Source organism: Nanorana parkeri, unplaced genomic scaffold (assembly GCF_000935625.1).
Source record: "Nanorana parkeri isolate BGI_ZX_2015 unplaced genomic scaffold, ASM93562v1 scaffold677, whole genome shotgun sequence".
In the NCBI taxonomy this organism is placed as follows: Eukaryota; Metazoa; Chordata; class Amphibia; order Anura; family Dicroglossidae; genus Nanorana; species Nanorana parkeri.
Genome location: NW_017306945.1, coordinates 408,273 through 423,675, shown reverse-complemented (window position 1 = coordinate 423,675; position 15,403 = coordinate 408,273). Strand labels below are relative to the sequence as shown.

The 15,403-nt window shown below is 41.6% G+C and overlaps 1 protein-coding gene across 1 annotated transcript in view; it reads left to right on the top strand.

The window, feature by feature from the left end:
* LOC108792731 (interferon-induced, double-stranded RNA-activated protein kinase-like) overlaps positions 1-12,232 on the top strand; it is a 40,799-nt gene extending 28,567 nt beyond the window's left edge. Inside the window, exons 12-16 of the mRNA XM_018563568.1 lie at positions 1,256-1,430; positions 2,897-3,040; positions 4,725-4,823; positions 7,816-7,878; positions 12,122-12,232. Of these exons, the coding sequence (XP_018419070.1) occupies positions 1,256-1,430; positions 2,897-3,040; positions 4,725-4,823; positions 7,816-7,878; positions 12,122-12,232 (592 nt within the window). The remainder of the gene's footprint in view (positions 1-1,255; positions 1,431-2,896; positions 3,041-4,724; positions 4,824-7,815; positions 7,879-12,121) is intronic.
* Positions 12,233-15,403: the final 3,171 nt, after the last annotated feature.

Genomic DNA, 15,403 nt, shown 5'->3' with positions numbered 1-15,403 from the left:
AGTATCTTCTATCGCATGGCCCCATTAACCACTCTTCTTTACCGCTGCTGGCTTTGGCGGTGTGGCTATTGAAATGCAGATCTTGAAGGATAGGGGGCTAACGGTTTCTTTGATCTTTTACTATGCTTTGGGCTTGTGAGTCCTTCTTGCGGAATATATATAATTTCTCTGGGAAGGCCTATATTTTGTGGTATGAATCCCTTCAGGTGTCCTCGCATGCCTTTTTTTCTTCGCCAGAATCCTGGCCTTCCTTCAAGGGGAGTGGGTTGGCCTTTGTCGTTTTAGTATAGTCGAAGGTCAGGTTCCTGCTAGGGCAGTTAGTACTTTGTGCCTTTGGTATCGGGCTTCTGTAGTGCAAGTTTGCAGGGCGGCTACCTGGTCTTAGGAGCACATCCTCAGATGGTTTTATAAAGTTGATGTTTTTGCTTTTGCTGATGCAGTTTTTGTGCGCAAAGTTCTAGAAGAGGCTGTTTAGTGTGTGGGTACCTACTCTTGATCTTTTTATTGCCCACCCCTCCGTTCTCACTGCTTTTGGACTTCCTTCTGTTGAATGAAGAAATGGCTGTGTCCTTCAATAAACGGAAGAGAAAATAAGATTTTTTTTTTTATTCTCCGTAAAATCCTTCTTTTTCTCTGCTTTCATTGAAGGACACAGGCCCCTCCCCTCTGGAAGTTGTCTGTCTGTCATGTCTCTACTGCTTGGAGAGCTGCCGCTAGCTAGTAGGGGGTTGAGCCACCAGAAGGGGTGACTTTTGTTTTGTACCTAGCGTCCTTCTCCTGCAGGTGGTGATATAACTCTTCTATTGATTGAAGAAATGGCTGTGTCCTTCAATGAACGCAGAGAAAAAGATTTTACGGAGAGTACAAATCTTATTTTTGCCATTGGCAATCACAATCCGAAACATGTATTGGTGCCCCCTAGTGGAGATCATGAGTGCTGTAGTTACAAGCAATAACACTTACAATGTCTAATCTGTTCACTTCTAGTGAAAAACATTACTGCTGTTGCCATTGGCAATCACATTGAAAGAAGTATTATTGCCCCGCTAGTGGAGATCATGAGGGGTGAGGCAATATACATTAGACATTCCCAAATAGTATTATTGTGACATATTTTCCATGATGATCAGAAATGTTTGTAGCCAAGAACAATCACTCAGTAAGTTTAAGGGGTTTATTGTATGTCACGGTTGCTTCTACAATCTGTCAAACATGCCTTACATTTTAGAAACCTTTTGTTGTTTTTGTATTGTAGCCAGAAGCTCAAGTGTTTTTTCATCCAAATGGAGTTGTGTGCAAAAGGCACATTGGAGAACTGGATTGAGAAGATGGAAAAAATTGATAAGGCCAAGAGTCTTGACATTTTCCAACAAATTGTGGATGGAGTGGAGTACATTCATTCTAAAAAATTTATTCACAGAGACCTGAAAGTAAGTGGTCAACTTTGGTCCTCCAAACAGTGTTCTTTGTTGCGCTAATATTGCGCAACATAAAAATTTTCAACTACCACCATTTTATTCTATAGGGTCTTGGCATTCAGAAAATATATAATGTTGGGGGGTTTTACGTCATTTTCAGGCCTAAAATGTGGAATATAACATGGGTGCAAAAATTGAAAAAAGGGCCTCAGTCATGAAGGGGTTAAAATGCATGTCCAGGCAAAATTTAAAAAAAGAATACATATCTGCAATACATGCACTTTTCCCTAGGGTTTAAGACCCCGTTCACATATAGTGACATACCTTTGCAGCGGCCGGGATAGCGCGACTTTCGGGGCGACGTTCCAGCGACGGTAGCGCGACCTTCTCCGTCGGGCTCAATAGGAAAAAAGCAAAATCCGCCGAAAAAAGGGTCCGGTAGAAGCAACCGCGACGAGCGACGCGCGACATGGAGTTAAGACAGCTTCGTTGAATAGCATTGGCCGGCGACTTCTCGCGATATCGCGCGGCAAAAATGCGCGATATCGCGGCGGAAATCGCGCGACAATTCGCTATATGTGAACGGGGCCTTAGTCCTTTAAACATGATGAGAGTACAGAAAAATGACAGTTGATGTGCCAGAAATATTGTGACTCCTAACTTCCTCTTTGACATGAGAACACAGTGGGGAATTCATAAAAACTGGAGCAGACGGAATCTAGAGCAATTGCCCATGGCAACCAATCGGCTGCTCTTTTTAGTTTGTTCAGTTATGCTGAAAAAAGAGAGAAGCTGATTTGGGTTACCGCTCCAGATTGTGTCTGCTCCAGTTTTTATGAATTTCCCCCAGTGTATTTTCAGCTGTGAACTCCTAAGCCTTGCCTACTTGCTGATGAATTACAAAGAAGACAGATCTATCTACATATCTTCATCTCCACCCTCACTCCTAATATCCATAACCCCATCCTTGTATACAGGCAAAGAGCTTATCAGCTCACAAAATTTCAGAAATGTTTGCTTGCCTTGCAAAACACTCTCAAACCTAGTGACTTGTAAACCAAGGTATTGCTGTATATATATATATATTTGATATATATATATATCAATCTCTATCTATATTAATATAATTTTACATCTGCCCTTGATATTGAGCCGTAATGCAGTTTATGCGCATACATGAGCGATATCATAAAGCGCAGTTACGAATGGATACTTAGGCCATATTTTCTCTTAGAACTTCGAGTTTGTGCGGACACTGTCCTCCCTTCTGGAGGGTGGCTATATTTTTTCACCCATGGTCCATTCAATACAAATTAGTAAACTACATTTTGAGATTGTAGTGCATCACAATTGCTCTTGTTTAGGCAACACTCGAAGAGGATTTTGGGTCTATTGTCTGTGGGCCCCTTGAGACATGTAGTATACAGTATGGTATTGTGTGCATTGTAGGTTAATGCTTAACTTTTATCTGTTGGCAGCCTGCAAATATTTTGTTTGCAGAAAATATGGTAGTAAAAATAGCAGATTTTGGTCTGGTAACCCCAGTAAGTGAAGAACTGGCGAGTGAGAGAATACTCAGGACGGCTGAAAGAGGAACAAAACGCTACATGGCTCCAGAACAGGTAAGCATGTCACTGTATACATGTAGCTGTCATAATTCTTTATTTTTAACATGCCTGTAGACCTAGTTCTCCATCCCTGAGTCTTGGTCTTTTCTGAATTTCTGATGACAAGCCTACAACAATGATGAAATTCTTTAGGACTGACTAGTAAAATCTGGAAACCTGCTGAAACATTATTGTTTCTGCATAGAAATGTTAGAAAAGTGTAGAAGACCTCCAAGAAAAGCCGATAATTACTATTAGGGATGCATACTCTGTGCTGATGCCGAGTATTTGGGCACAAGTACTCGCCCAAATGCTCCGATGCCTAGCCTGATACTTGAGCTTCCAGTATCAGGAAGCAGGGCAGCCAGTCATTACACACCCCTGGCTTTCTTGTGACGAGGGAGCATGGAGCCAGAGCATGGAGCAAGTCATTACACGCCCCCCAGCTTTTTGATTGGCCAGAAAGCTGGCTTCATGCCCCCTCGTCACCTGGTGATGAGGGAGCATGGAGACGGCTTCCCGGCCAATCAGGAAGCCGGGCACCGTGTAAGGACGCGTTGCCCGGCTTCCTGATCGGCCAGCTTCTTGACCAATCAGGAAGCCGAGCAATGCGTCATTACACGGCGCCCGGCTTCCTCATTGGCGAGAAAGCCAGCTCCATGCTGCCATGTCATCTGGTGACGAGGCAGCATTGAGACGGCTTCCCTGCTAATCGGGAAGCCAGGTGGCGAGTCTTTACACACTTCCCGGCTAATCAGGAAGCCAGTTGGCGACTCATTACACGCCGCCTGGCTTCCTTAATGGGACTTCTGGTATCCTCCCCATAATGCAGACTTCAGCTGCCAGGCCTTTGGTACTTAAAGGAGAACTATGAGTTGAGTGATTTACACTCATCCTCATAGTTACGAGCTGACGTGTGACAAAGAAGCTGTCACAGGTCGGCTTTATAGATCTGTCACTCACGGCTCCCTGCAGGGATTCCCCCTCCCCTCTCCGATCCTTCAGCGCTGAGTGGAGGAATGGACAGGGGAGGGGACGGGCACAGCTTGCTCTGCCTCCTAGATAGGCAGAGCCAGCTGTCAATCAGCCAGCTGGGTGGATCTCAACAGTATTGTTGGGATCTGTCTCGGATGCAGCGCTCTCAATATATAACTCGCTATAGCTCTCTGTATACTGAGCTTTGGCTCACAGGAAGACTAAGTATATATCCTCCCGTGACCCTTTAGAGAACTATGGGAAAAAAAGTGTGCATAGGCCCTAGCCTATGAACATTTTTTCGCAGGAATCTTGGCAGTGGTTTGGAAGGACCGTTAAGTATACACTTTGGATTGAATGGGTTGGGAACTTGGCCTTGCCCTTTCTGGTCCCCTAAGCCCAACAATTGGTCAATGTGGTTGCGGAGCATAATGTTGAGCTAATAGAGAGTTTTAGGAGATGGGAAGGATAGGTCCAAGCTCTAGACCTAATTAAACTAAGAAGTTTATTTTATAGCACCTGGGTATTCTAAGCATTGCAAATGTTTACAGTGAGAAAACAGCACCAAATTAAGCAAGTCTAACTTCAGGTTTGTTTATTTATAGTACATAACTGCAATTGTGTGTGTGGTTTTTTTTCTTTGTCTTTAAATGGATTGTATAATCTGAAGCTAAATGCATACAATGTTCATTGAATAACCAATAACTGGTTGCTGTTGCAGGAGGAAAAAAAAAATTATGAAAATGAAGTAGATATCTTTTCATTGGGATTGATACTGATTGAACTATTCTTGAAATTCAGCACTTCCCATGCGAAACAAAATGTAGGTTTTGTTTATTTAATTTGCTACATTTAAAATTGTTCTTATTTGGATAATTGGCATAATTGCTTAAATTAGTATATTATCTTGTATTTACTTTTGATGTATTAGGCATGTTGCTTCTCTTAAACTGTATATATATTTCTTGATCATGCATCACAGGACACAGGGAATTAATACTTAGGCAGCTACCTTTAGATAGATTGGATACTGCAAAATCAGCGCATTCCTATATTGCCCCTCCCACTCCAAGCTTTGCCTAAAGTTTTTCAGTTCAGCTCTGAGAGAAGTGCATACTTTTTATTTTTTCTAAAAAGACTCTTCTAGCAAGTTTACCCTGTGCTGCTCACAACCACTGGGCCACCTCCAGCAGTTATCCGGATTGTTTTCCTCCTCAGCAGGACAGTCACCAAATGGAAATGCGGGGCTGGCTTGTAATGTGCTTAGGGCACTGGACTCTGCATGTGGTGCTTACATTGGCATCTGTGCAGCATGTGGAGTTGCTGCAGGGTGCTTTGCAGGTCCAGGGTGCGATCTATCTATGAAGGTCAAAACAGAATGTCACTCGCACTTCAATGCAATGCCAAGTCAATCTTGTTAATTGACTTGAAATAATGTAGCATTTCAAAGCAACGTTTCGGAACCAGCACGGTTCCTTCTAGAGCTGCAACAATTATTCGATTAAGTCGATTAAAATCGACGATGGAAAACGTTGTCAACATTTTCCATCGTCGATTCGTCGGCTAAAATTCAAATGTCACGCTTGCTGCTACAGTACTTCCCTTCATAGCATGCACGTAATTAAAAGGAACATTGATACATGTTGAAGCTGTGAACTCTTGCAGTATACTGTATCTGTGGTTGGATATACAGATAACAAAAAATACAAAAAAGTATACATTAAGTGCATATATATATAGACACAAATCCAAAAAACAATTCAAGTGTTCTGGGACTGGAAATACCCTAAAGGTCTGCTCCTAACATTAGATACTCCAATGACTCCCCTTAATAGGAATATTACTAGAATGGCCGAGGGTGTGGTCACCTTTTTGGATTCCACTACCAGGCAGTTAAAATCCCTCCAGTTTGAATTGACTTGTCAAACCCTCTCAGAATGGGTGTATTCCATTTCATGGAGCAAATGTCTGGAGCATTGTGCTTTATTTGTGATGGCTTGTTACAAGCACCTAGGCTTGTGTCTCATATGGGACTGCTGTTCGTACAGATGTGCAGAACATATGTGGTTGGTTTGCTGATGCTGCATCCACTGAGTATCTAGCTGAATTGTCCTTCAAGGGATGATGAGACTTCAGTCCTGCTATTGACACCAGGTGGTGAAAGTGTATTCCCATCTCAACGCAGGAGGGGTCGGGGGAATCCCACCCTTATTCTTCGTCTACTTTGGCAGTAAGTACTTGTAGGTCTTCAGAGCCTGTTCCTACTCAGCCCACAGGGCTTGTACTAACCCCTCAGAAAAGCCTTATGCATGTAGGTGTGCCTCCACTTCTACAAATCAGGTGGTGATCGTGCATCCAGGCAGGTCCTTTTGCCTTTCTGGCATTTGGAAACGGGACACAATTTTCGCTCACAGGCTAACCCCTAGTGTTTGGCACCTACTTCAGTTGCCCCTCTCTTGTGCTACTGCACAAAACCATGAAACTTCCTGGTCTCACTGGATGTCCTGCATCTTGGGACCCCTTGACCCTGCCCACGTGGGGACTAGGTTTTTGAGGTTGTACACCATACAGACAGTTGCTCCTTCCCTCAGTAGAATCCTCTGTCTTTTTAGGTACTGTTAAAATCCCTCATGGTACATGATACACCTCAGCACCCCTCCTCTCTAGAGGGAATTCCTGACCTACAAGGTCAACTAGCTCTGACTGTATCCCCTGGCATCCCCATTGTAGGATGATCAGAAAGTTTGTACATGTTAAAGAGAATGAAAGCCTTTATAAGATTGTTTATTTATTGTTGAAACACTTGGCAGATGTAAATAAATACACATGTAATTTAATGTATGTGGGCAAAACAAAGTAACAACTACAGGTTGGGTTTCTTGAACATCTGATGTAAAAAAAAAAGTGAGAATTTCTGGTGGCTGAGCACAGATGGAAACAGCGTGGCTTTTCAGTCGACTTTTGTCAAAGGAAATGGGCCAAAAACTTTCAGCCGCTCAGTGACGGAAGCCAATTAGCTACAGCAGTGGGTGTCGGCTATCAGAATATTATAGCCAGAAGGAGAAATGTCCCTATCCACATTGTTTAGCTTTTCCCCCCCCATTCAGACCATGGTTGGGTTGCGGGGGGAGGAGTCAGCTGTCCAAATGAGACCGAGCTCTCCTACCCGCATCGGCGGCTCCTTTTGACTTACCAGTACCAACATCTAATGCATCATATTGTTTGCCTGAATCATGCATGCGATAGGCATTTTTGGAAGCAAAGTATTTAGTGAGTTCAGCTGTCTGATAAAGATTGCCTGCAGTGATTGTCTCTGCTTCATTCAGGCCAGACACAGAATTTTCAGAAAGGGTTAACTCACTATTACAACAAATCTGAGTGATAATAATGACTTCTGTGTGTGTATATGCATAATTTCCAATTAAACTTAGTGCCATCCTCCTTCTTTGTGAAAGCACATGGTCACACATGCTTCCTATATTCTCCCTGTTAGTAGAGCTGTTTCTCTGCATTGGACCGTGTCAATCTGACTGTCTAAACTACTGTTCACCAGAGACAATGCCCATCTTTAGCAAAATGTCTAGACAAGGCTCTGTGTATTCTTCTATTGTTAAATCAAGGCTATTTTGACGAGATGCCAAGAGAGAAGATTCCACAGATATTGTAGAGCAGAGTGTAAAAACTAAGCACCCAATAAATACAACACCAAAATCAAGGGAAACTATGGAAAATATGTGAACACAGAGAATGCTCACAGTTGGTGCTCATATCAAAATCCACTTCCTTGCTGTAACTTTGTTACTCTTGTCTTTTAGGAGTGGGAAAAAATACGTAAAGCTGACCTACCACCAACATTTGTCAAGCAATTCCCATCTGAGGTATGGTATGATTACGTTATCATATTTATTCTCTTTAGTTCAGTATACACCCTGCTCGTTTTCACTGCCTTTTCTTTATAGTTTTTGTTAAAAAAAAAAAAAAAATTAAAAAAAAAAAAAAAACAATTTAGAGGAAATTAAATGTTTTTTGTTTTTGACCTTAGTTTCTGCTTTGAAATTTACATTTAATTGCCAAAATAACAAAAGAGAAAAATCATTAAATTTGGTTTTAGCCTGGGATGCCAATACTGGGCATTTTCACGAGTACCCCGATACAAAGCGTTCGATACTGGTGCTTTGTTAAACAAGAGGGGCTTCCTGAAGTCCCGCTGTTGCTAGGAGTCATGCGGTGGGTGGGGCAAGGTGGTGGGAAGTTCGCAGCTGTTTCAGCAGTGTAATCGGTGAGAGCGGGCCAATGCCAGGGAGGATGGATTACCTGACTGTCCTCTGTATGACAGCACTTAAATTAATAATAAAACAAACACCACCCTGCTTGATCCACCTCCTACATCTTTATTTTTTAAGACATTTCCTGTGTTTATATCCTTATGGCACCAGAAAGCCTATGTATGAGACAGAGTATTTCTTTGATATTTCCTTTAACTTTACTCCATAGGTTCTCCTAGCCCCTTGCCTTTTTAATACACTTTATTTATGGGAAGTAGGTGCAATGGGTTTGGTGAAAAGGGTTTCACTTTATGCAGACCATATACTTATCTACTTGGCAGACATGAGAGGCTCAAAACTGTATGAGCTGTTCCTACAAAGACGTACCTTCTCTCACTGACACAGATTGGAAAGAAGCCCTGCAAACCTACTTACCTGCAATGATCTCCTCCAGGGATAAAATGATTTAAATCTTGTATTTTAATTGCGCCTTCTATGTGACAGGCTAAATAAAATGGGGAACAAACACAATTCCTGATCCTGGGGTATATAATCGTGGATCAGGGTCTGCTCATGGATCCGACCAAATTCTGGGCTATCTTTGAGTGACCTTAGCCCTCTGGATTAAAAGCCACCCAATGGTTTCTGGGGTTCACCAAGTATTACAGTCAGGTCATTCACAACTATTCCACTCTGGTAGCCCCTATTGGGGCCCTTACCCGCAAGGGTGCCAATGCCAGGTTCTGGCCTCTTGAAGCCATTGACGCCTCTCGCACTCTCAAGGCAAATTATCTCTCTACTTCCATTCTCCAACGTTTAGACATTACCAAACCCTTTTCTCTGGAGGTTATTGCCTCAGTAGGATTAGGAGCATCCTACTTCCAGCTTACAGTTACCAAGAAATTTTCAGATGCTGAAAAAACTAAACCAGCAGGGATCATAAGCCAATGTCTATATATAAAAAAAAAACTAGACCTACAAGAGTGGCAACAACTATTAGAGGGTTCTCTGCATTGCATCACTATCCACATGGACCATAAAAACCTGCAATATCTACAATCTGTCGGCCCTTGAAACCCTAACAACCTCATGGGCTCTCTTTTTCACTCAATTCAATTTCAACATTGTGCTGATGGTATATAGTTTCTCCAAAATGTGTCACCTGATTCCTCTCAAGCATTTTCTTTGGCTCCCAGTCTTGCCATGATTTTTTATCAAGGAAACTTTCCATCTCCATGGTATGCCGCTCTGACAGGAGTTCAATTGTAGGCTTGCGTTTGGAGAGCCTTGGCCAGCTCCTTCCAAATCAAATTGGATTTCTCCTGTCTTTCATCCCCAGTCCAATGGGCGAACTGAACAGGCTAATGAAAATGATGAATGCTAGCTCTTTGCCTTCATCTCAGCTCATTAGGATGACTGGGCCGACCTTTTGTAAGAGTAAGAGCCCTAAACCTTTACTCCAGTGTCAGAACCAGAAAATCTTCACTGTCTCTGGTCAACATCCTTTGGTTTCCTTTAATGCTGCATCTAACGATTATTTTCTTAATCAATTAGTTGTGTATAAAATACACAAATGGAGTGTTACAAGCAAAGTTTACTTCAGAATAAAACTGCATGCAAATTTTTTGCAATCGCACTGCACTGAAATGCGCGGCATTGCAGTACTGTGCGTTCCAGTGCAGGCGATCACACTGCGGGCGGAAGCGCGTTTGGGGTTGCCATTGAAATGAATGGCACCACAGCACACATCCTGCTGCAGAATTAGTCAGGCCGAAACCAAAAATGACTCTTCCCACTTTTTTTTATTTTTTTTTTTTAAATATATTTTTCTAATAATAATATGAATTGTAAAACCAAAATATAATAAAATATCCAAACTTTTATTTTAAAATAAATAAAAAAAAGCCCAGTCATCAGTTTAGAGTTAGCCATGAATATTGGCTGGACAATTATTGCTCTCACTCTGGCGCACGTGGCGATACCTGACATGTGTAGCGCAATCATCGTTGTCATATGTAGTGCAGCCAAACTGTGTTGCCGTTAGTATGCGCGCATTTGTGTGGCCGGGGGACTTTAAACTTTTTTGGGGGTATTGTTAATTTTATTTAACTTTTTTGTTTTAACTTCATTGCGATCACATGGGGGTGATGGCACATTTGAGGTGACAGGTTCTCTTTTAAGGTGACATTAGGGGGTCTGTTAGATCCCTAGTGTCACCTTTCCACTTCAGTGAGGATTTTTCCTTCAGGTCGTCCTATGCTGATTGACAGCAGGCAGTGGGCGGGTGCAATAGCCAGCCTGCTATTGGCTATTGCAATTTAAAATATATCCGAAAGCAGGCTGGCTATTTCCAGCCACTGATGGGAGACTTGACATTTCTCCCTTCTGCCGATACAGGCAGGGAGAGCAGCGGGATTGAAAGGGACAAAGACCGCTGCAGCCAGCACCGGCGGGGAGGAGCAGAGTGGTAGCAGCTGCAAACAATCGAACAATCAACTAATCGATAATGAGAACCGTTCACAACGATTCTCATCGATTATAATCAATTAGTTGTTGCAGCCCTAGTTTCCTTTCTTGTTCCCATCTCTTTTTTTGCTGAGATCCAGAAGGCCTTCCAAACACTGAGACCCAGAACAGTCTCCAAGAATCTTCGTCTGATTCCAAGTATAAGGCAGCAGTGGATTGTCATCGTTGTCCTGGTCCCAAATTCCTACCCGGTGGTAGGGTTTGGCTTTTTACCAGACACATCTGCCTCAGAGTACCCTCAATGTAATTTGCTCCATGCTTCATCTGGCCCTTTCTGATCCTCTGCCAGGTTACTTTTAAGCTTTGTTTGCCTCCTTATCTCCACATGCCCAATGCCTACCACATCTTCCTTCTCTCAGACCTTAAGTCCTTAATTGCTTCTCCTGTCCTTCTCACCTTGCCCCATTAGCTGATATCATGGATCAGTATGTAATCAAATACTGGATTCCAAATACTCCAAGTGGAAGTTACTTTAGTTAATTGATTGGAAGGACTTTGCCCTGGAGGAGAGATCCAGGTTGCTAAGAAGTGCAGGGAGAGAAAATATTTAATTAAGGTAATTAGGTGTAACAAGGACTTCATATACGGTTTAATAGGAAATACTTGTATTTGAAAACAAAACAAAACTTTTTTTTTGTCTGGTTGCAGGGTTTCTTCAGCAACACCTGTTTACAAAGAGAGGGGGGAAAAAACACAGTTCAGCTGCATTTAGTTACTTAGACAACTGTATATTGAGTTAGTGTGGCTGATTTACTGCAGGAGTAGTGCATGTTTACTTTGCAATGCAAATTTTCACTTTGCTTAGTGAATGAGGTGAAGCTCATCATCCAACCATGTGCAAGCAAAAATCCTGTTTTTTCTTTTGTTTGCCTTGCACATGATTGGATATTCTTTGCAACTTTCATTTTCACCACATTTACTAAGATAAACATTTCCTTGCCAGGTAAACATTTATTTTGCAAAGTGAATCATGATAATTGTGTCACTGATTTTGTTTACTTTGTTGGGAAACAGCTTTTGTTGCCTATCATAGCTGAATTTGCTGCTAAGAGCAGTTATGGTGCATAACGTCTGCACAGTGCAGGATAGGCCAGGAAATACAAAGGAAAGGCTTCCACCGTCCCAGCTGCACCCCCTTCACCACAGCATAGCGCCAAGGCAGATGCCTCTTTTGCCACTGCCTTTTTACAGTCCTTTATATATTTACTCAAGTGTTTCTTTAGTAGGTACAGATCACCACTGTCCACCTAATGCTTTGTCAGACAAAACACCTACATTTTTAGAAATGTTATATACAGAAAAGAAACATGTTTGACATTTTGTTTTTTAGGAATCGATAATCAAGTTAATGTTGTCAGTGGAACCCAAAAAGAGGCCGACAGCTGCCAAATTAAAGGAGTATTTTAAATCCAAAACGACTTTTCATTCAAACACACTATAAAACGACTTACTCTGTGCAACATCTTCATTTCTGGAACCGGTCAATTGCTTTTATTCATACTGTCCTTTTGTTGGGAGAAGAGAAATGAAAGATGCATGTATTGTAAAATTCAGTGTGAACTTTGTGATGAACTGCTCAGCTAGTATTTCAAAAGTAAAATATGCAGCTGTGTTTTACATTATTTCTCTATTCCAGATGGTGCTGTGTTTAGGTTTCAGTGGACAAACCTTGATGTTCATACAAATTGATAATTTTTATTGGTCTCTTCATTATATAATCATGATATTTTTCAGTACTTTTGAGGATGGGGAATTAAAAAAAGAAAAAATGAAAAAAAGTCATTATAACTATACTTCTTACCTTTGCACATCTGGCAAATTAATCATATTCCCATTTTCTCTAATAATAAGGGGAATAGACAAGTCATGGTAAGGCTGTATAAGTGATAGATTTACAATATTATGTTTGTGTTTATAAGTGAATGTATAGCATTTTTATCAAGTACATTTTTGTAATAATTTATATCTTCAACATATGAAAATTAATATGAATGTTTGTGACCATGCAGAAGACAAATACTTGATTATTTGGAATTTTTACCCTTATCATGGGCAATATAGCAGGGGAATCGTGTGCATGCTGTAGCTGCTATAGGAACCAGCTTCTGTGGGTTTATGAGAGGGAGCACCACACAGACAATCTGGTAACGTATTTATTAATTTTAGTTTTTCGATCCTGCAGGATCCATCTCTGCATTGCCTTGAGAGAATTGATGGTGATGTGGCATTGTTCTATGTACTCTGAAGTTGCAGAGTCTGTGCCATCACTACTCTTAGGAGGGCATGGAGATTCCACCTACCTTACCTTCACTCCTTATTTTTTTTGCAGACAAGTCCACTATGCTGTAATTATGCCCCTGTTGTAAAGATAATTAATTTCTATGCTTACTGTTAAATAAGATCAAGATTGCTTGCCTAACATGTTATTGCATACAATAACTGAGCCTTGGTTAAATGACGGCCTAAAGAGACTCTTTTACGGGGGGGGGCAAACTGCAGCAGGTATGACGTGTAGGCACCTACAGGCTCTTCCAAATACCTGCAGAAGCCTCCCAAACCAAAACAAATTTTAGGCCTTTCTGACTTGTAAAACGGTGGCACTTCCTGATGGTGCCCATGCTTGCCTGGCCCTTTCTGCCTTCTGCACATCCTAAACTTTTAACTACACTCCAACTGACCAACAACGTTGCTCATCATCGTGATGGCCCAGTAGGGCTTACTGACACTACCCAGATATGTTGGAAGGCTTGGCATGACATAAAGGTTTAAGAGGGTGCTACAGGTATGAACATGCATCTCTAGGTGGCTGCACTTCAACCTTCATCAGGTTCTTCCCTTCCTTCCAGTCTCTTTAAAGGCTAAGCACATTTTAATGCAGTTCCTCTAAATGGCTCTTCTTGTGCCCAATATTTGTGTAATGTAAATCTGCAGTGATCTTTACTGCACAGCCTGCTTCAGCCATATATCCTCTCATCCAAAATGTTCTGAGTCCTACATCGCACTCCCCCAGGCATGTACAGCCTGGACTCTATAACCTTCAATGTAAGCTTCATAAACAGGTGAATGGAGTGTGGATAGTCAGAAATGTGGACAGTACAAGCAATAAGGATGTGCAGAAGAACTGGGAAGATTTTGGAAGAATGGCTGTGCAGCTATGGGCAGGCTGCAGAGTAACAATATATTTGATCTGAATGGAATTAGGAGTGCAGAATGTGTTGGTATTACAGTGGTACAATGGTAGAGAGTGTTTACCAGAAAATCTTTGTTGCCCAGTTGTATTTGTTGATGGTATTCTTACCATCATACTGTGGAAAATAGTTGTTCAAATGTGTCTGATTGCTTTGGCCAAGACACCTGGAAGCTGAACTTTAGAAAATAAGCTAAATACACAGTTGAAACCTATACAAATGTCTTACTTACCAAAGTATCGTAATGTTGTACAGGCATGTTTGTGATCTAGGCATCAGTGCTGGACAGCACAGACAGGCCAGAGCATGCAGAGTCTTCATTCCGCTGACTCTGCTCTCTACCACTGACAGAATGTTAAAGTGATACTAAACTCAGGAGTTAAATCTTAAAAATGCATTCAAATACCTTTAAATATTAACAATACTGTACTGTATTTGTGTATCACTTGGTTGTAGATCCTTACATTATCCCTGAATTGGTGCTGACACTGTCCTTCTTTCTGGAGGGTGGCTACTTTTGTTCGCCATGGTCTCCATGTGTGTTGTAAAGTAGCCACCTCTCCAAGCTCACTCCTATGATGGACTACAATCTCACATTTAGTTATTTGTATTAGGATTGTAGTCTATCACTGATTGTGGACCTGCATTGTGATTTTTAATGAGCGTAAGCTGACATGGGTTTCTATATCACTCTCCTCTTACCATTACTTAGGTTTTTTTTTTTTTAAATGGGTTATAAAACAGTAGTTGTTTTGTGAGTGGCTTCCTGATACTGCCTTAAGGTGCCCATACACCTTACAATTATCTGCAGATTTTCTGTGGTCAGATGGAAAAGGTAGAACAGATTCCTCCATCTACACTTAACTGTGTGGATGGAGTAATCTCCGTCTGGGCCAAGATTCAGTATCTTGTTAGTCTGCCCCGCTGGCTCCCAAAAAACCTGAACAGTCTGATTGGATGCAGGCATTGTTCAGGTGTTTTGAGAGCCAGCGGGGCCGAATAGCAAGATACTGAAGCTTGGCTCTGTGGGAGATTCCTCTATCCATGCAGTTTAGCATGGATGGAAGAATCTGTTGCACTTTTTCCATCTGACCAGAGAAAATCTGCAGATAATTGTAAGGTGTATGGCCAGCTTTAGAGTCCACCCTTCCAGAAATGACCCTTTGCTTGTGTTTTTGTTGGCTCTAACACCGTTTTAGGCTAACTGTTTGACAGACACAAAATATCAGATTACTTGTTGACAGAGTTTTATGTTTTGCCTGTAAGTTTGCACCTGGCTTAAAGGGACATTTAACTTAGGAGTTAAACCTTAAAAATGCATTCAAGTACCTTAACTATTAACAAAAATGTATCTTATTTGTGCATCACTCAGCTGTAGATCCTCCAATCATCTCTGAATTTGTGCTAACGCTGTCCTTCCTTCT